Source organism: Hypomesus nipponensis, chromosome 11 (assembly GCF_054491055.1).
Source record: "Hypomesus nipponensis isolate SF chromosome 11, ASM5449105v1, whole genome shotgun sequence".
In the NCBI taxonomy this organism is placed as follows: Eukaryota; Metazoa; Chordata; class Actinopteri; order Osmeriformes; family Osmeridae; genus Hypomesus; species Hypomesus nipponensis.
Window position 1 is genome coordinate 11222620 of NC_140371.1, and position 21290 is coordinate 11243909.

The following is a 21290-nucleotide window of genomic DNA, read 5'->3' on the forward strand; positions in this document are numbered from 1 at the left end:
GTCTTCTTTGTCCTGCCCATCCTCTCCTCTGCCCTGCCCGTCCTGTCTGTGCTTTTAATAAGCATGCAATGTCTGTTAACTAATTTTCAAATAAAATGTGGTGCAAAATTGATTTTGCGGTAGGTTATTTGTATACACTGACCCCAATGTACATCTACAAAATCCAGAAAACCTTCTCCAGAGCTGCATTTTCACTCTTACGTGCTTTAGCTATATTTGTTGTTAGTGAAGTTACTGTAACACCCCTGTGAAATCCAACATTACCTAGCATATGGTTCTCAGGTGCTGAATTTAAGTTGAATCTTTCCAATGCTTTTTCTGCAAGAATGCTTTCCTTGCTGTCAATTTTGCAATTGCAATGGACTCTGAACAAACTTGGACCAACTAGCTTCAGTAAATGGGTAGATTACATCTTTTGGTTTATGCTACATGCATACAGCATGATAGCAACTACTTGTGGCCTTGAATACACTGCTAGAAATAAAATTAATTGTGCACATGCGTGTGCTAATGAGGATCGTTTTCCAAGTGTGCAGAGATGTCAAAATGTATTGTCAAGTGTTACTGATGTGGTATACCTACTCTTGACAAATTATAATTACGTATGTCATTGATTCATGTCATTATTATATGTTTAGGAAACACATACATGAAACAACACTGTACATTTATTTGACGATGTTCTGCACAATTAATTATCGATTCTGTTACCTTGCTCTGATGACTAATATAAGCGCAATAATATTACAATAGGCCTAATGCTCGTTTAGGTGGAATGTTGCAATGTTTCTTTAGACAATACGTGAATTTGCTATTTGTTTTACTTGTTTCCATACATTTAAAGCCCAGTCGACCACTGACCATTTACCTGCTCACCAAAATGCACATGTGAGTGTTTACTTCCTACTTTACTTGCCTTGAATATCGGGGTATACGATTGGTGGATTTTATGAAGGTGTCATGTATTTGAGCTCTTATTGGATGCGGATCATAGTTGTCCCGAAAACATGCCTGTGTCGATAAAGAAACAAAATGTTTGTTCCTTGAAAAATGTGCAAGAACTGGACATGCCAACACATTTTTTGAGGGTTGTAGAAAGGTTTTAAAGCGATACAGAAAAATCCGCGGACCATCGCCAGGGTTCGTTCAAATGATCTAGCAGTGTCATGCATCGGGTGATATCATAGAGTTATCCACTTTTTTCATGGTAAGCCGGTTGAAAAACCGGCCCGCCCAGAGGGGGATCTCCACTCTCCACAAAATTGACGCAATACAGTTCTTCCTGTCATCTTTACCTCGAGGTTTTTAATCAAATGGCAGAGATTGCATCAGGTATGGCTGCAAAATAATTATTAATAATAATCTGTAGCCTATCTGTGGTTCGTATATCGATAGCCTAATTGTTAATCTGAAAACTCCTTCTGAATTAGATCACAGATTTAAAGTTCAACAACCAAATTTTCGCTGGCTGACCGTCGGATTGTTAAGTAGGATACCAACCTACGTTATGCATTAAACTGCTATGTTTACACTGGTACACATATCGTTGGAAAGCTAAGATGCGTGATGTTTGAGTGGCATTTCACTCTGTACAACGCGAGACAACTGTCATCTCGGCAGAAATCTTCCCTCAGTAGCCTATGCCTGCGTCTCGTCCATTTGGCCAATTGTATAGTAGCCCACTACTTCTCAGCGTGAGAAATTGTTGAAATGCGTGAGAAATACAAGATGTTGCGTGACAAATGGCTGAAATGCGTGAGTGGCCCATGCGCCACTGTTCCCTCAGAACATTGGTCTAGGGCAGAGTTTCTCAAACTTTTTCAGACCAAGGAACACTTGGCCAATAAATAAAAACTCGCGGACCATTTAACTAAATAGTAGGCTATAATGGAACAACATGCTTCCACACCTGGCTGGCGCCATACAATTGTTAGCGGCACATGATTTTCTAACGGATAAAGTACAGTGGTGTAGTCCAGGGTATACGCAGGTATACGGCGTATATCCACTTATTTTTCAGTCAGGATTGCGTAGGCCTATACCCACTTCTCAATCACCACTGGTGCGCATATGTATTTAATAGTGTTTCGATGTTATTTTATAGGACGGTGAAGGCATAAGCCATGACCCGCCCTACCCTGCCTCTAGGCTAGACCAATTGTCTCCACGTCAAGCAATCTCTTGCCTACTGTCGGTGAGCGACACGAGTTGTTGTATCACCTGATGCATGACTCTCTGGATTCAAAGAGTGAAGGTCTTTGTTGTTGAATTCAAGAGAAGGATGTCTGTTATCTGTGTAAATATCCTCACACAAATTTAAAGACTTTCGACCTAAATCAACATTCTGATGTGACAAATCAATTGGGAATCCTCTAACTTTTTGGTCTTTTTAAATCGAACTATTTGTATTTTCTATCTATGTAATTCTCTAGCCGTCATAAAGGCCACCTTTTCCCATGGCTGTGGGAACTAGGGGTGCGGCAGCACCCCCTGACAGAATGAGAATTTGATACGACTTAGAAATCCACCACCGCGGCACAGCCCCGCAGTATCGTACTGGCAATCGGGGGGTGGAAAACCAGGCTAAGAAACGTAAGGGTGAGGCTGAACACAATTGACACAATTGCATCACCTTAACTCGACAAGTGTTTACCAATTGAAAAACGGCCGTTTATTTTAGGCTACATAAAGCTCAAAAAACGATTTTGCGCTCAAATAAAGGCCCCCAAATTTGGAGCGCTTTGCGCGCTCGCATTAACTGTGGCATCACTGAAAACACATCTAGGCCTGTACATGCATTAGCAGTTCAGCTGTGGTGGCGTACACGGGGACAGATTCTGGTGGACCGCTCTGGATCAAAGTCCAGAGCCTATTTTTACTCCCAGTCCATTCCTGCCGTCCGCAACAAGCATTAAACAATGTTTAATCAACAGGTAAGATGAAGCGAGCCATTCAAACAATAAGTTCCTTTACGTCTCGCAAAACTACATTAGCCAGAGGCTCAGTTACTGATTGCTGTATGGGCTGCTTAAACAATTTGCTAAATTAAGAGTATACCCACTTCTCTAAGGACCACTACACCACTGATAATGTAGGCTCTTCTGCTAATTATAATTTCCGCAAAGAATACAAGTTTTGAGACTGCTTAACCCTCCGAGGGTTGATCAGGCACGGAGCCAGACGTTGTAAATATTCTAGCCCAAACAAAGGACATATGGGTTTGATGTGATGCAGATTGGCATTTCCACACACAATATTTGGCCATTATTTGAGCGCAAAATAGTTTTGGAGATGTATGTAAAGTAAACAGCCGTTTTTCAATTGGTAAACCCGTGTCTAGTGATGCCATCACTCCAGCCCTGCTCCTATCCATCCTCCCTGACGGTTGGCCGCCAACCGTAACGAGTAAACTTTTTAGAAAAGAAGGGCTATGGACCCAACCAACTCTATTTGGGAGGGGATAACTCCCTCACATGTAGGCCTACAACCCGAGAGATTCTGGTACAACCCATGAAGAGGCTGCGATGTCAGAATGCGGAACATGTGTAGTCCATTTTAATAGGCTACTACTGACTGTGTTTTCTTTATTCTGAGTTGTATATTAGAAATGTCGCAATAATGTAGGCTACTTGTGGCCGTCGCGGACCACTACGGGGGCAGGGGTATGGAGCTAGAAAGCTGACAAAAGTATCTGAATTTGAATATGAAACATCTGAAATATTTGCGTCTCGAATTTCATAAAACTGAAATATTTAGCTGTTGAATATAATATCTGAATTATTTGTATGCCGAATTTAATAAAACTGAATTATTTTGATCCAAAAATACAAATGTCTAAAATTGAGATTGCAGGAATTCAGATTCTTGAAATTCAGATTGCAGGAATTCAGATTCTTGAAATTCAGATTGCTGAAATTCAGATTCTTGAAATTCAGATTGCTGAAATTCAGATTGCGGAAATTCAGATTGCGGAAATTCAGATTCTGTCTGAACTAGGCCAAAGGTGAAACAGCTTGCCTTCACAGGGAAAAGTAGACGATTTCAGAACAACCGAATATAGACATTCTCTGACCGAATTTTACCCCATAACAAAATCTAAGAGTTGCTCGTTGGAGGAAGAGTATGGACCAAGTGCTTATGAAACTTGTAAAAACTTGTGTCTTCTCCTCTGCCAAAATCGGCAGTTACTGTTACCAAGTGAGTCGAGATAGTCAGAGGGCGGCGGAGACCGAGGGAAGACGCGGAACAACTGGCAAAGCTATAGCCTATATATTTATGTTCCGTTGTTCTCTTTTCTGTGTTGGAGTTCTTTTGAGAGCTTGATGGCATCAACATCCAGCCTGATATAAAATCATGAACTTCAATTGTGTCTCTTAATTATAATACTCACACAGAAAAACCAGGTTGAATCAAGTCACGCTAGCTAGCTACTGTATTACTAATAGCCAATTTTGGATGGTCAAGCATATTTTTAATTGTCTCCTTATTCCTATCAAAGTCAATGTTCAGCCTATAGGCTATGTTCATTTCCTAAGTGACATTTCAGATCGGTTGGATAGTGAAATATTTGCTGTCTGAGAGATCGGATTTAACAGCATATATATATGGAGTTATCTATGGTTAACAGGATATATCTGTAGTGCGGCCGGATGTGATTGGATTCATTGTCCACACGTCGTCTGGAAGTCAGTTTCGATCAAATGCCAACGATCTCCATACTAGATCTTGCCGACGTATCTTCTACACATCGGGACGTATGTGTGCTATCCCAGATACTTATGTGTGATATGGGTATTCCTCCAACTAGCAACTCAGTTTGTTCTGAGGTAAAGTTCGGTCGTTCTGAAATCGTCTACTTTTTCCTGTGAAAGCAAGCTGTTTCACCTTTGGCCTAGTTCAGACAAAATCTGAATCTGAATTTCCGCAATCTGAATTTCCGCAATTTGAATTTCAGCAATCTGAATTTCAAGAATCTGAATTTCAAGAATTTGAATTACTGCAATCTGAATTTTAGAAATGTGTATTTTTGGATCACAATAATTCAGTTTTATTAAATTCGGCATACAAATAATTCAGATATTATATATTCAACAGTATTTCAGTTTTATGAAATTAGACACACAAATATTTCAGATGTTTCATATTCAAATTCAGATACTTTTGTCAGCTTTCTAGCTCCATACAGGGTCGGCCGCGGACCACACTTTGAGAACGACTGGTCTAGGGAAATAAGGGAAAAAATATGTGTCTTCTGACCTGTCCAGAATGCAACCCTTACAACAGAACTGAACTATTTGTTTCACAGAAGTATTCACAGTAGATATTAAGTCACTTTATTATGATTTGATTAATTTACAATTTAGCAATATACAGAGATCAGGCATTTAGTATCCAACTCCAAGTACAGCAAGTTGTCATGTATCAGAAGTGCAGAGTGCATGATTGCAAAATTGTAGTTATTATTACAAAGGACAGCGTAGCATGACATCAATATCATATCTCAAGTGCAGTGCCACATCACTTTTATTTTTGTGAAACATAAACAAAATATTTGTTCATGCATGCACTGACAATTACAGTATGTGGGCATTCACGCAAAGAGAATAGGGTTCTGGCAGGGGGAAGACTGTTAAAGGCACAACACCTGGTAAGGCCAAATATTGAAAAAAGAAAATGCATGACATGAAGGAGGCAGGTTACCGCTGATATTGGGAAAACAGGTAACCTCGTTGGGCAGAGGGCGCGCAGGTAGGTAGACAAGGAAGTAGCCCGTCCAATCATTGCATTTAATGCGAATGCCTTCCGATCATTGTATTTGTCCAAACGCACTAATTGGTCTTGTTTATTATAGTCCTGCAATGGCAACAGATCAGATTTATTTGACTGTCAGAGCATTTATTGATTGCTCTCAAAATGTCAAGTTTGTTTCAGCAAAAATGACAAAAAGTACTTCTCAAAAACATTACCTATCATGCCTTTAATGGTAGGCTAGCTAGAAAACCACCTTTATGCATAATGCTTGCATTTATATTTGTTAACATCAGGAAAATATGTTAAATATTGAAGGATAGCCAGATACCGCAAACAACCATTTCTCCTCCATCCTAGACAACTTAAATGTCAAAACGTTTGCTGTGCATCAAAACAGTGCAAGATTGCATTTAGTGTGACCAAGGCGGTATCTAGAATTACATTCTGTAGCCAATAGCCTAAATTCGACACAGTGACTATGAAATAGAAGCAATTAATAGATTATACAATTAAAACATTAGGTAGTAATTCCACAAATAATGCAAGGAATTGTTTTTAAACGTCTTTTTTCCCCCAACAGTTTTTGCAGTTATCTTTCTGATAACTTCCTGTGCTGCCCTGGACAATACCTGTACATGCACTCCAAATACAAATGACACAACAACCTTCACCCTTTCAACCCCGGGATTACCCACATGTGTCAGACAGTGGATGGATGAAAATGTGAGTAAATAGCAACCCACCGAGTCTGGCATATTTTGTTGCATGCCTTAATTATCTAAATTATTGTGTCATTAAGTTCACACAATTTTGGGTGGGACAATTATATGACATTTTCTAGACCAATTCCTGAGCGGGACACCAAAATTACTGCTGTAACACATATACTACATTGCAATAAGTTAAATGTATATTATTAATATTATTTACATTTCCTTCTGTTTACATCGATTTATTGGGAGGGACAAATCCTATTTTTCCCAGGATGGTGGAGGGGGTTTTGTCCCACCTGTCCCCCCGTCATTTCCGCCTATGCGTTTAGGTTTATGTTTCTGGCAGACAATATTCCCAACCAGCTGCATTCAGGGTCCAGCTGAGCTAGGTGTGCATAGTCTTGTTCTCAACTACATTGAAGTTCCCTGTTATATGCTTTTGCAAAAAAACTTTGGCAGAAAAAAGAAATTCTTCAAAATTTCTGTGGAGACTTTGTGGAAACTTTCCGCCCCTTTGCAACCCTAATAGAGTCCAGTCCACCAGAAAGGTTCAAGTATATCCCACTGAACCCCCATGACTCTGTATTAATTACTCATTCTTATCCCCCAAACATCCTGTGATTTCTAACAGACCATGAACACAGAATCATATCAGTATAAAACCACATTCATTTTATACATACAAGCATGACCACAACAATATAGTTTGGCAGCTTTCAATTCATAGTGCGGTATGGTCAGAGCATCTGCTAGTCTATGAGCAGCTTGTTTTAGACAACATTTACAAGATTATTTCATCCATATACAGTTGTCAACTGTGGGGAAGTAGAATACTGATATAAATACAGAACAGAAGGGGACTGAATGTTGAGCCAAGTATTATAAAAGAGGTTCTGTGCTACTATGTGCCCCAAACATGGCTTTAGGCTTCAGTTTGATAAATAGTAATGCATCCGACCAATGGTTTCAAAATATTGAGGGTTAAAGAGCTTTGACAGAAGGACTTATTATTTACTATCCAAGGCCTGCACAATCTTCCTCAATCTAGTTTAGACTGAACACATTCCAGAAAATAGCAATTAGCTATTTCTGTAGGATAGGTGAAATTTGCCATAGTCAAAGTAATTAATCAGCTGGTCACGCAACCACCGAAAGATATTACTGTAATGATACTTAAGTGCCTGCACTGAAAAGAGGAAACGCCTGCATCACAATCCAGTAATTGGGAAAAACTTGACCATGTGACCAATAGAATAGGAGCAATCAGAAAGCTTCTGTGCATCTAGAGAAATTCTGTATCTAAACCAAATGCATCCTCTATTCCTGTATTTCTGAGGGAATTGATAATACATTAAACTTTGTTGACGTTGTATTGTTTTTGTGTATAGGAACCAGAGCTAGTGTGTTTAGGGGCTTTCACGAATTCTAAAAATGAATTGGTAAAAGTTGTGGATACCACTGGGATCTTGGTTTTACATCCCATAGTTAAACAACATACGATGCTAATTTCTCAGTTAAATGTGTTTTTTTAGGACACCGTGCTGACCTACAATGGGGAATTCGACAAAACAAGAGTGCTGTCTCTAACACTTCAGTCTCTCATCACTAAAGGCTGCCCAGAGAAACTGAAGTACAGTGAGGACTACATACATCGTCAGGTATTGTTTGTTACAGCCACTGTATATTTGCATGTTTATAAAGCTTTTTCTTACTGGAAATGCTTTGTCATCGCAATCTTTAATGTAGGAACAGGGGTAAAAGCAATAATGGGTGGAGGCAACAGGACATTCATGTGAGAGTGTTGGCATAATGTCCAAAGACATTTCATTTACATTTAGTCATTTAGCAGACGTTCTTATCAAGAGCGACTTACAGTAAGTAAGGGACATTCCCCCCGAGGTAAGTAGGGTGAAGTGCCTTGCCCATGGACACAATGGAGTTTTACTTGGCTGGGAATCAAACTGCGAACCTTCAGATTACCAGCCCGATTCCCTCACCGTTCAGCCACCTGACTCCATTCCTTTCCTTCTTTTTTTTTTTAGGATCCACTTCGTGAAGTCGTCTGCCTGTGTAAGTGTAAACTTGTTTATACTTTTCTGCATTAGAGGTGGAACAATTACATTAGTTTTTTTGATGCTTTTGATAGCAACTTCCAGGGGCATTGTTAGACATAAAACTGTACTGGGGCACAGGCCTCCATTCATATACCTTTTTTTTCTTCCAAGCGTGCCGCGCACGATGCACTACTAGAATATATAGAAACTCTCCTTACTTAACCCACTACACACCAGTTCAGGGACGCAAGTTTGATATTGGCTTTGGCAGGGACATCAATAGTTAATGCGAGTGCACAAATTTTGCATTTATTTGAGCGCAAATACAGTTTTTTTGAGCTTCATGTAAAATTGTTTTTTATGTTTTAGTCAAAACACGATGATCATTTAGAAACTTTCTCTAGTTTTTTAATGTTTTCTTAGCCTACTTCAATTCTGACTTTTGTGCCGAGTCCGACACCTGGACTTCTGTGTGCATGCTACAGTGGCTATTTGGCAAGCTCAGAAGAGCATGCTAATGTGATGGTATGTAACGGATGTGGCCACGCTCCGTCACTACAAGGCGTCGTTCGCCACTTGCCGGGCTCGAACGCACAACCTTTGAGTTGCCAAGCGCGACCACTACCAGCTACGCCAAAGAAAATCTAGCTATTCGTTGACGCGGGTAGCCCATTACATACCTGAGGAGTGAGTTTCACAGGTTCACACCCGTTGCATTTGCCACTCGCTGGGCTCGAACTCACAACCTCTAAATTAATCCTCTGAATAATAAAGTAAATGGTTAAAACTCAAACGTTAGATTTTACTGGGGCACAGCAGATTTATACTGGGGCATGAGTCCCAGTAAAAAGGGTCTAACGATGCCCTTGGCAACTTCCCTTCCTTTTTTGAATCATTTTGTTTCCAGATCTGCACATTTTTCAACTTGAAAGGAATATATGTACATCTCCCAATAAATAACTGTACTTTTCTTAGGTGATTGTCACGGATACAACAAACCCCCTGTCCAACCAGGTGAGGAACGGGGCCTCTTTCTGTGTGCCTTGGTTTTCCAGTTAGTTTAAAGTCTTTACTAACGTACTTTCAACTGCTTCTTTGGTCCTTACACAGAAATGGGATGGTACATTTGGGTTTGTTTGCCTGGTCTTCTAATACTACTCCTATTGGTAGTGGGAAGTTTAATTCGGAAGCTTAATTCATGGTATGTATCTATTAAGTGGATTGTACTGTATATACAGTTTACCACATAAAACATGCACTTTTTTGACAGACGTGTGTGAATAATCTACTGTTTTTAGCTCTCCAGTCAAGAAAGAGTTGCTCAACTCACTGGTTTAGGATCGAGTGTGGAGTAAACAAGGATCTTGGACAACAGGACAGGGAACACAGCGCATGTGTAACATTTAGCTAGAATTTTTTTTTGCTTTAACTCTCTTTCTGTCTATAATCTTGATCTGCCTACATTATAGCATAAGTGTAAAATATGTAGACATTTTTCTGGATGCTCAACATTTTCAGTATCCAACATGATAACTGTGAAAACTGTCTGTTCGCTCACCATCTAATGTACCCAGACATTGATTGGCATCCTTGTCTTGAGATTAGAGCTTCACCTGTGAGTGGTCATAAATATGTTGGCACATTAGTGTATACAAATATATATAAATAGGAAACACATGGGATATCTTTTAATATATCATAGAATACGCTTATATACAGTCAATAGCAATATATAAATATCGATAGATAATAGATCATTCAAAAGTAACTATTGAAAAATAGTTTATATCTTCAAGCTGTGGAAGTTGGGAGACTCTTTATCCTTCACCAGGGAGTTAACAGTGGGCCCAGTAGCATGCAGCATTCCCACTGCATATTTTCTGTTCTGTTTTGAATAGGGACTTATATACTTGATCTAATATATATGAAATAAATGGATAAAGTAAATAGCTATAAATATTTAATGTAAATATATTCTATTTGTATATTTTAAATGGCATATTCCTATATCTTAAATAACAAATTATTATTTATGATATGCTAATTGTATTATTACAAAATGTAATTTCATAAAATGTGTTATTTACAATGGGCCACATCAAAAGTATGTATTATGTTGAGCTTTCCTTTGGTTTAGCAGCTTGCTTTGTTGAACCTGCTTTTATTTTTCCTAAGTAATATTTTAATAAATATTACCTAAAAATTCAGCTGCCAAATGTCTCTTTGCCTATACATACAAGCACCCCCCCCCTCCCAGCATATTGCACGTCATGACAGCGTCTCGAGGGGGGGGGGGGGGGGGGCTGGGGTTTCCCCAGCAGAACCTAGGGATAATCTAGGGAAAGTACACTTAGAAGTTAACGTATATTTCTTATAACTTCATTTTATATTACTTTTAAAAAGCTTTAGTCAAAGTCAATGTGAAATATATTTCTCACAATAATGTGTGATATCTGAAAAACATGTTACACTTGTCTTATATTTAATACATCGATGAAATTAGTCGTATTGTAGTCATCAGTGTTGGCAAATATTGCAACGATATGTTCTTCTATAAATAGCCTAGGTCATTCCACTAATGCTGTCATGCATACCTAGGCTCTAGTCAAGTCTAGTCAACACGTACAATGTAGACCACATTTCACACTTAAATTCTCATTGGCTTAGCTAGAATCTGGTGATGGTTGACTCGTGTTCCTCCATACATGAAACATTTTGAATACGTTGTTGGGTTGCGCCCTCTATGGATACAAATCTGGAAGGTACTTCATTTAATACAAATGTAATGACTCGAGGAAGTGAAATGTGGCTGTAACAAAGTTAAAACTTCCGGTATTGCAAAGCTTGTCGGGATACTCAGAAGCTTTGGGCGCCATATTGGACTGTAGCAACTAGCTAACTATTGTCATAAATTTGGTGTTAATAGCTGCCACTGCGTGAGTTTTAATGTTATCTGAAAGTTTGCTGTAGGATAACGTGTTTCAGTGTGTCATGAAAGAAATGTCAGCGTAAGTCCACTACTGGTTTATAGTCTTGGCCAAATTATCAACTTGTGCATAATGCATATAAAGCTGCAAAGAATAGGCTAGCTGGCTGACTACTAGCTGGCTAGCTACTGGAATAATAGCTTGTTGAGAACAGGGAATTTTGCAATGCGGTGATGATGCCAGGGCCTGTTTTCTTTTTTAGGAAACAAGTTATTTATTAACTTAATCAGATTGCAAGCGCTGGTGTACGTTTATTGGTTGATTCTTTACTAGTGTTTTAATGCATAGTCCGCTATCTAGCTATCTAGGCGTAGTAGTCTAATGCTAACCGCTGTCAGCCTTTGCTTGCTAACCAGCTTGTTACGTCGTTAGCAAACTTATAAACAAGAACCAAAGCTAGCTAGTACATATTTACGCAGTTTGTTAACTAACTAACATTAACTTGCTACACTGCACAGCTTGTTAACGTTCATACTCAAGAGCAATATTATAGTTCACTTGCAACTATTTTTCTGTTGTTGCAGGCGACTAGCGTCATGTTTGTGTAGTGACTGTTAACATAATTTAAGTCTAGGTTATAACCAATTTCGCTAGCTTGTCATGCTCTTACGTCCTGTTTTAACCCCACGAACAGCACCATGCCTGGCGGGCAACAGCCTCAGAAACACTATGGCATAACCTCTGCCATAAGCCACGCACCCCCCCGGGACATAGATCACCAGTACACTAAAAAGCTCAGTGATGCAATGAAGCCTTTCGGAGTTTTTGAAGACGAAGATGAACTAAACCACAGGTGAGAATTGCGGCATAACCATACACACACCGCACAATATTTTAAGTGGTTATATGTATATTCAGTCATGAATGTCAACCAATACAATCCAAAGCTGTAGGTGCGGTATATCTTCTTATTGGGTCTTTTTGAAAAATAACATCACAATGGAAATCATAGTACAATTTATTAATTTTCAGACTTGCTGTCCTTGGGAAGTTAAATGCATTTGTCAAGGAGTGGATTGCAGAGATTAGTGAAACAAAGGTTAGTTGATTAGTTGCAGTATATCCCAAGCAGATTTCATGGGAACCTGATAAACAATTAATGGGATTACTAATTCATCATCCGATTTATAATTTTCCTTCGGCCTTTGCCATATTCATCTTGTAACAAGTTAATAAAAAGTGCCAAGCCATTTCAGTGAAATGTAAACTTCATTATTTTTGTCCTCCCTCAAGAACTTGCCATTGTCTGCAGTAACTAACACAGGTGGTAAGATCTTCACCTTTGGTTCTTATCGACTTGGAGTGCACACAAAAGGTACTTCATATTTAGGTTCTGGAGATCAGCTACTTATGAAACGTTCGAGCCAGCGTGATCAGAGACTTCTGATAAAGGGTGTTTTAGCCACCCCCCCTCTAAATGTGGTCTAATGTGTTGCAGGAGCGGATATTGATGCCTTGTGTGTAGCTCCACGACATGTTGAGAGGACTGACTTTTTCCAGTCTTTCTTTGAGAAACTGAAACAGCACGAAGAGATCAAAGACTTAAGGGTGAGGCTTTTAAGGCTCAGGGAAATGCTTCAATTGTAATAAATAAATACAAAATACACTGTTCCAAACCTTTAATCTTGACTTGCGTGTCTCTTTATTCAGGCTGTAGAGGATGCCTTTGTACCAGTAATAAAATTCCAGTTTGACGGCATAGAGGTAAGTATTTGAGGGGATTTGCACTTTTGTATTCTGAGTGAATTGTTGTTAAGAACTGTGTTGTTCTACTAGGTTGCTCCTTGACTGCGTTTGGCATTTCTCTGTCTTGTTGTCGAGCAGATTGATCTCCTCTTTGCCAGACTGGCTTTGCAGTCCATACCCGACAACCTGGACCTGAGAGGGGATTCCCTCCTGAGGAACCTTGACATCCGGTGCATCCGCAGTCTCAATGGTAGCAAGGAAATCTTCATTCTGAGCTATTCTGTACATTTCAACATTATAATATTTACAACATCACTATTACAAATCTTTTTCCTCCAACTTAAAGGTTGCAGAGTCACTGATGAGATATTATACTTGGTGCCAAACAAGGAGAACTTCAGATTGACTCTGAGAGCCATTAAGCTGTGGGCAAAACGTGAGTGTCACTTGGTGCCTCCATATACCCCCTCTTTCCATAGGCAGCATAATGCAATGTTAAGATGTGTCATCTTTGGAATTCTCATCTCATATTGTATGTAACTAGATACTAAAAAATTGTGTGAACGTGAGCCCAACTAAGGGGGGCTAACGTTACTTTGTAGAGGGAGTTTTGCATCTTAAGACTCTTGTGGACTTGTTTGTCAGGTCGAGGAATCTACTCAAACATGCTGGGGTTCCTGGGTGGTGTGTCGTGGGCCATGCTGGTGGCCAGGACATGTCAACTCTACCCCAACGCTGTTGCTGCCACTCTGGTCCACAAGTTCTTTTTGGTCTTCTCCAAATGGTGAGTTCTGCATTAGAGATGTTCAGTTCCTAATTGAAGTTTTGCCAACTAATGACGCTGTAATGCACTGTGGCTTTTCAGTCACTTTTTGCAACACATCAAGTTTAACGTTTATTCTATCCGTTCCGTACAGCACTGTTTGAAATTAAACTTCTGTTAAATACTTCCGTACTTAGTTTGCAAACCACCTTGCAGGGGAAAGAGTATTAGTTGGTTTTCATCCAGATAAAAACAAACCTTGCACTCTTTGCTTCAATCGGGTAGGGAATGGCCAAATCCTGTGCTTTTGAAACAGCCTGAAGACAGCAACCTGAACCTGCCAGTCTGGGACCCACGAGTAAGTAGCTATTGATTTTTACAAGTAGCATGAATGCTTTTATAGTGTGTTTGTGTGTATCTTACATACCTAATATAAGATTGACTGACTAACTAGGGTTAGAGTTTGTGTTATGGTGACTGACCAAGTTGAATAGTGGTCTAACAAGCCTCCACTCTGTCTTCAGGTGAATCCCTCTGACAGATATCACCTGATGCCAATCATCACACCTGCCTACCCCCAGCAGAACTCCACCTACAATGTCTCCACCTCAACACGCACCATCATGAGTGAAGAGTTCAAATTTGGTAGGTAGATCTGGTCTGTAATTTCTGACACACACACACGCGCACACACACAGTTTGTGTTAAAGCTTTGTGTGTGCCCCTACCAGGTCTCAGTGTGACAGATGAGATTCTGCAGGGGAAAGCGGAATGGTCCAAGCTGTTTGAGCCACCGAACTTCTTCCAAAAGTACAAGTGAGTACATGTGATAGTCTGAGTGAGTTTGTGATGTGTTTGAATGGGTATATGATATTGTTTGTTGACACGTGTATATCAATACTTATATTCTATGTTTTTGTGTGACCAGGCATTATATAGTTCTGACGGCCAGTGCGTCCACAGAAGAAAACCATCTAGAATGGTGAGTGTTGAGCGGGGGGCTGGTATGGATGGTGTAGTAGTGTGTGTGCTTTCTCACTGTGCATCGAAGCAAAATGAGCCTCGGTCTTCTTCCAGGCAAGTTTGGAACAGTTCCAGTGGATTTGAACTTTTTCAGTATTACTTTAATGGTAGATATGGGTATTTTCAAGTGAGTGGCTCTTAATTTATTTTTATTTTTTATTAAGCCATTCCCTGACACACTTTTCCCTAGTTTGATTTGTGTGTTCTTTCATTAATACCCCTGTGAAACAGGATGTCATGGATTACTGCTTAAAAAGCTCCTTAACACATGGTAAAAATAATTTATTCTCAGAATAAATAAAGTTCAGTTTTGTGAACAAGTGAGTTTTTTTTTTTTTTTTTACAACCCTTTTACTCGTCTTTACCAGGGGTAGGGATAGTTCCAAAGTTGACTGTGTATATATTAAACACCTTTTGCTTTTTCACCAGGGCTGAGTATTTCAATGGAACTTTTATTGTATAATTCCGATCACCTGCCATTCTTTGCACTATAAAATATACAGCTGTGGCCAGTAACGTAAAGAATGTTTCTCGAGTTTGCTCCTAAATGACAGTTTTACTGTCTTAATTGTGTCTGATGTATCAATCCACCCCACGAAAAATGTATTTCCTAATGTTTTTCTCTCTTTCCCCCCTCAGGATTGGGCTTGTAGAATCCAAGATCCGTGTTCTAGTGGGCAACCTGGAGAGAAACGAATACATAACCCTGGCCCACGTCAACCCCCAGTCCTTCCCTGGGTCCAAAGAGAACCGCACAGAGTAAGCCTGTTTAAAAATAAAAAATAAAAATAAATATATATATATATGTTCTCTATTTTCTGTATATACCTGGCATATACTACTGTCCTGTAGTACTTGCGTTACAGGCAAATTAAAAGGCAGAAGTCTATTGTTGTATTCTAGCTAGACCATGGAAGTGTGGTTACAAGTCAGAATAGTTTACACAGGTTCTCCTGTACTAAATGAAACATCCAGACCACTGTTGTTGTACATTCTTACATGACAATAGTTGTTGATTTTATGTGACAGGGTTCATTTGGTTGAGATCATCCCCGTGATGAAAAGTTACCACTTGTGCCATGGTTAAAACAGCGTCACGAGAGGTTATGTGTTTGTTGTTGGAACTTGGTGCTAGTGAGTTAGAAATACCTTCTCAAGCTATTGCTCTGTTGTCCAAACAGAGATGAGTTTGTGTCCATGTGGTTCATCGGGATCATATTCAAGAAAGTGGAGAATGCCGAGAGTGTAAACATCGACCTGACCTACGACATTCAGTCCTTTACAGACACAGGTAAAGATGACTTCTCTTTTTTATTTCTCAGAGAACGGAGTACATTGGATGCGTGGTGAATTATGCATTGTCCTTCACTTGAGTTAACTACTAATATAACATGGTTAAAGCAGAGTTACCACCCGCTCCTTGTCAAATTAACTTTAACTGTCAAATTAAGCACAGAGAATGTGTGGTGGGTTGTGTGTCTGTCGGGGGAGATGTATTGTAAACCCAAATGACTCAAGTCTTACAATCTTGCAGTGTACAGACAGGCCAACAACATCAACATGCTGAAGGATGGCATGAAGATCGAGGCGACACACGTGAAGAGGAAGCAGCTCCACCAGTACCTCCCACCTGAGCTGGTGCAGAAGAAGAAGAGGGTAAGATGGAGGGAGAAAGATTCCCTGAATGTAGTTTGAAGATGAAGCGAGCTTGGTGGATGAAGCATGCTTGGTGGAGGAAGAGCGCCGGGTGGATGAAGAGCGCGGTGGGTGGATGAAGTGTGCTTGCTGTTTGCGTGATCAGAAATACATCTTCTCTTACACCCCCCACTTTCTTGTGGTGTTTTCCCCCGCTTTTGCGGTTTCAGAGCATTGCAGAGTTGAACCGCAGTGCCAACGGGGGAAGCTCCAAGCGCATCTCCCTGGACGGTAGTCAACTGGACAGCTCCAGAGACACCGACTCAGGGACACCCTTCAGCTCCCCCACCCCTGTGTGCAAGCCCTGCAAGCCAGCCTCCGACCCAGACGACGGGTAAGGGCCCACATGATTCAGTAATAAACATTTGCCAAATCATTTACAAGTGCTATTTAAAAAGGAGTGAGAGTTAGTGCTATACACAGCCCTGTGCAACATGTTTATTTGAGCTACATATTTATGTATCTGTATGTATGTCTGCTCTATGGATGACCGGCTGCCTGTTCATGGTTTACTTTGAGTTGCTTGCTGTGGATCAGATTGTAAAGCGTCCTGTACCCTACAGCATCACGCCTTCCAAACCGCCCGTCCCTTTGTTTGTGGACGGCTCCCCCACATCAGACGCATCTCCTGAGGAGGGCATGTCCATCCCAGTTCTTGGTTCAAGTGAGCGCCATTTACTTCCCCTACCCTTCAATTTCTCGTTTAAATTCTTAATTTAAACAGACGAAACTACAACAAAGGCCAGGTCGTTTTGACGTGACTCTGATTTTTGTTTGTGTTGCTCTCCCTCCTATAGAACCGGTGGTTGGGGTTTCCCAGGAGACCGCACCTACTGCCCCTCTTCCCAGCAGTACTGTCCCCCCATTGGTCGGTGGGAGTGTGGACCGCACTAGCGACAGCCCCCCAGAGCAGCCTCTGCCCAACGGCATGGGAGACCCTGTCAATGGAACCTCATCCAAAAGACCGCTCTCACCCACACAGGACGATCAGCCCAATAGGCTAAAAGACACTGAAGAGGTGAGAGGGGGATTATTAACTGCAAAACACCTGAAATGAGGTTTGAGTAAAGATTTGACTGGATTTGTGACATCCATCAATGTTAGCATATGTATTGGTTATTACATTGATTTTAATAAACCCATTGATCTCCTGTGTTAAATGATGACTATAACCCTTTCTATTGTCACACTGCAGGTGCCCAATGATGACACTGCATTCAAAGAGCCATACCCCCCCTCCAGTGATGGACATGCACAGGGAGATGGCGTAACTGTGGTAAGCACCCTTAGTAGACCCTTAGTAAGAACCTTGTAGAATGTAGGGTGAACAAACACACATTTTTAAGTATAATTTTGCTTTTTGAAGAAATATTTAATTCATTAATTTGAACTTTAACCTAAATCTCAAGTACTCATAGGGTTGGATTTGGATAAGAACTTCCTTTGATTTGAGTCTTTGTACATCTTGAATCACTGGAATCACATTCAAGGAGTCACCCATTGACCTTTTCTTTTTCTTCTACACAGACTGGTCTTTCTGGGGCAAAAGCAAGGCCTATTCCAACCATCGACACATCCAGAACACAGGTATACATTTCCATCTTGATCTGTGACAACTATTTAATATGTTTAAATCAGTAAGCTAACTCCTTGTGGTTTTCCTCATCACAGAGACTGCCCAGCATGGAGCTCCCAGACGCCTCTTCACCCCTCCCTGCCAGCAACAGCTGCAGAGTGGTCAAGAATTCCATCAAGCTAGCTCTCAATCGCAGCAGGTAGTCATCCATGCCTGTGTATTGCTCCTTAACGCAGTTTGCGTCTGAACATCTAATCGTGAATCAATCCCAAAAATGCTGCACAGGCAAAATCCTCTTTCTTTAAAAGCCTTTCCTCTCTCGTCCCGTGCCTTGCAGCATCACCCCCCCCAAACCCGCAGGGTTAGTGGAGAGCACCCTGGTGCCAGACGTACCTTTAGCCACGAAAGTGCAGGGCATGTCCATCCCAGTCATCGGCTCAAGTAAGTGCCTTTGGTTTTCGGACTCCTATGAGCACTGAAATGGTCTGCACATGCTGTTGCGGTGTTCCTCAGTGCAGTGCAATTCAGTGCAGTGCAATTCAGTGCAGTTCGGGGCGTCCCTTCACTCTCTCTCTCCCTCCCCACATTTCCTGTCCTCTCCCAAACACACTTTCTCCATCCTTGATCCTAATTTAAAACGACTGAAATGCCACCAAGAATTGGGTGTCATTGATATTTCTGTTTGTTGTTGCCTACGCAGAGAGCATGGCTGTGAAGCCCGTGGCAGCCGCAGTGGGAAGCACCATCCCCACGGTGGTGGGCCGGAGCGTCGACCCCAGCAGCAACGGCGCCGCGCCCAAGCGAGCCCACTCGCCCACGCTAGATGAGCAGGCCAAGAGGATCAAAGAGACCGAGCAGGCTCAAATCCAAATCGTGTGAGCTCTATCGTTCAAAAAGGAACATGCATTTAGATGAATTTGGGCCCATTGCAATAACCCAGACTCTGGTGTGTGCGTGTGTGTGTGTGTGATGAGACAAAGCAACGGCTCTTAGCTTAGGGAAGTATCTGTTCCAGAGGTGGAGGCAAGGAATCCCACCTCGGTAACAGTTGTCACCTGAGTCCCTCACCCCTCCTCACACCCTGCCAGTTGCCTCGATTAAGGCCAGAGAATCCTTATCTAACAAGTCGTCTGACATGCGGGACCTGTAGTAGGTCTCCCTCTGCCACTCTGGACACTTGAACACCCCTCTCTAGATCAAAACATTGATGAAATGATTTGGCGCCCGTAACAGGAGCGATGGTTTTCTACGTTCAGTTTTCTTCTTTTCCGTTGAGTTGCGTGTTTTAAAGGCCTTAAGGTGTCAATGCTGGGTACACACTCTCCCGAGTGTTTTGAAAATCGAACTTGTACAGTAGATGTTCATGTAAATAACTCTTTAAAAGAAAAACAAAAAAATCACTGTTAGTCTTTTGATAGTTCTATTGTAGTTTTTATTAATCGGAAAAAAAAGAAAAAAAAAAGTTTAAAAAATTGTCTTGTGTTTTTCCACTGTCTGAAAAGAAATATCCCCTTCTCAAACTGTTTTGTAATGGCTGTGTAGGTTTCTATACAATTACATGGATGACTGTGGTTTGCTCAAACCAGGACCATCTCACAACCATGACCTTATCGTGACCCACAACCATCCAGAGGATATATGTGGTGGTCTAATACGGAACCCTTCCTTTTTACCATAAAATATATCTGGTTATGTGTTTAACTTACCCTTATTTTACTATTTTGTGAGCAGCACAGATTGCAATACCCTATTTAAATACACTAGTAAGATTTCCATAGACTGATCTACAGTGTTTGAATGTGGGAAACATGCATTCAGCTGCTCGGTTTTCTCAATCCAAGTTATGTCACCTAAATAATTACATCAAGGATGGACCTTTTTAAAACTCGGTAAACCTGTTTTGCCTCGCTTCGACTTTGACCTATGAAACTGGGGTTTGGAAGATGTGATGCTGTGGTAAGTAGGATCTGACTTGTGAAGTGGTCCATGACTGGATCTATGGTGCTTGTGAAACTGGTTCAAAGCTTTTTGAGGGATTGTGTGTATGTGCGTGTTGGTTCAAAGTTGGTTGATGGTGTGTGAGGAAGGAAGGGCGAACGTTCTGAGCGAATATGTGCTTGTTACCACCATTGGTATGGGTGAGTGTGTCTGTTTCTGTGTGTGTTTGGGAATTCCCTTTTTCGTGGGGTGTTTGCCCTCTGTGCCTCCTGTGGAGGTTCTTAAAAATGGCATCTCCTGGGGTCATAGTAGAGGGGAGAAGTTGGCCTCTAACATTCTTCTTCTGTCTTTCCAACAATGATTTCCTTGGCTGGGTGTACAGAAAGAATCTGTGTTTTGAAAAAGCTTCTTCATTATTGGGGTTTTTCTTATCACTTTATTTATATTTGCATATTTGTACCATGTAATTTTTTATATCATTCATAGCGGGTAGTTTAGTTTTTTTGCCCCGAAAGACCTCTACACCACTCTGTTTCAGAATTCTCAGTTTGCATTTTGAGGAACTAACAATACAGGTCATTTGTTTCTAATTTGTATTTGAAAGGGTATTTTGTATGTTATGTTTGTCACCTCCTTTAAATGACTCCACAAATCCATTAAATCTTAAAACCCCAAGAATATTGTTTGCTCTTTTTGTTACAGGTTCTGTTTATAGAATGTCACCTTTTGTTCTTACATTTTTAAAGGGAAGTCGATGCATCATCCATCAATCAATACAACATGTTTGCAGTTTGTGTTACAGATGTTTTTACGGGGTACACCATGTTAACATTCAATGATCGTGGATGGTCTACTATAAGTACATTGTTAGGAATGAACAGTAGGGGGCTCAATTCATAAACTTCATTCGCAAGGGCCGGGACATTCCCATTTCACCAATTGTAGGCGTAGTGCATCGCGTGGGGATTACCCCAAATACAAATTTCGACTACTGATTGAGAGCATATTGACAGCAAAATGTTTTTACTTCAAAACGCACTTTCAGACATTTGATATTAAGTTTACACCGTCACGTTCATCATCTCTTTGTCAATAGCTGAAAGT

General features: G+C 40.7%; 2 protein-coding genes across 3 annotated transcripts; both read left to right on the top strand.

Annotated features, from left to right (window-relative positions):
* The first annotated feature begins 1098 nt into the window (after nt 1-1098).
* On the top strand, nt 1099-10725 carry LOC146268076 (uncharacterized). The gene is made up of 7 exons (XM_084708805.1): nt 1099-1332; nt 6332-6474; nt 7997-8122; nt 8507-8534; nt 9494-9532; nt 9629-9719; nt 9817-10725. The coding sequence occupies exons 1-7, from the start codon at nt 1314-1316 to the stop codon at nt 9854-9856; spliced, it is 486 nt and encodes a 161-aa protein (XP_084564931.1). The 5' UTR covers nt 1099-1313; the 3' UTR covers nt 9857-10725.
* Nucleotides 10726-11202: 477 nt separating this feature from the next.
* On the top strand, nt 11203-20864 carry papolg (poly(A) polymerase gamma). Of its 2 annotated transcripts, none has more exons than XM_084710102.1 (24): nt 11203-11280; nt 12140-12298; nt 12478-12544; nt 12739-12820; nt 12944-13053; nt 13156-13209; nt 13330-13441; nt 13538-13627; nt 13837-13975; nt 14240-14312; nt 14479-14599; nt 14686-14770; nt 14883-14936; nt 15617-15736; nt 16159-16268; nt 16512-16633; nt 16843-17006; nt 17236-17336; nt 17470-17690; nt 17868-17948; nt 18200-18259; nt 18344-18447; nt 18586-18689; nt 18949-20864. In XM_084710102.1, the coding sequence occupies exons 2-24, from the start codon at nt 12144-12146 to the stop codon at nt 19125-19127; spliced, it is 2508 nt and encodes an 835-aa protein (XP_084566228.1). In that variant the 5' UTR covers nt 11203-11280; nt 12140-12143; the 3' UTR covers nt 19128-20864. The 2 variants fall into 2 exon arrangements, with proteins under 2 accessions (XP_084566228.1, XP_084566227.1); XM_084710101.1 differs by lacking the exon at nt 11203-11280 and adding an exon at nt 11369-11526.
* The last annotated feature ends 426 nt before the right edge of the window (nt 20865-21290 follow it).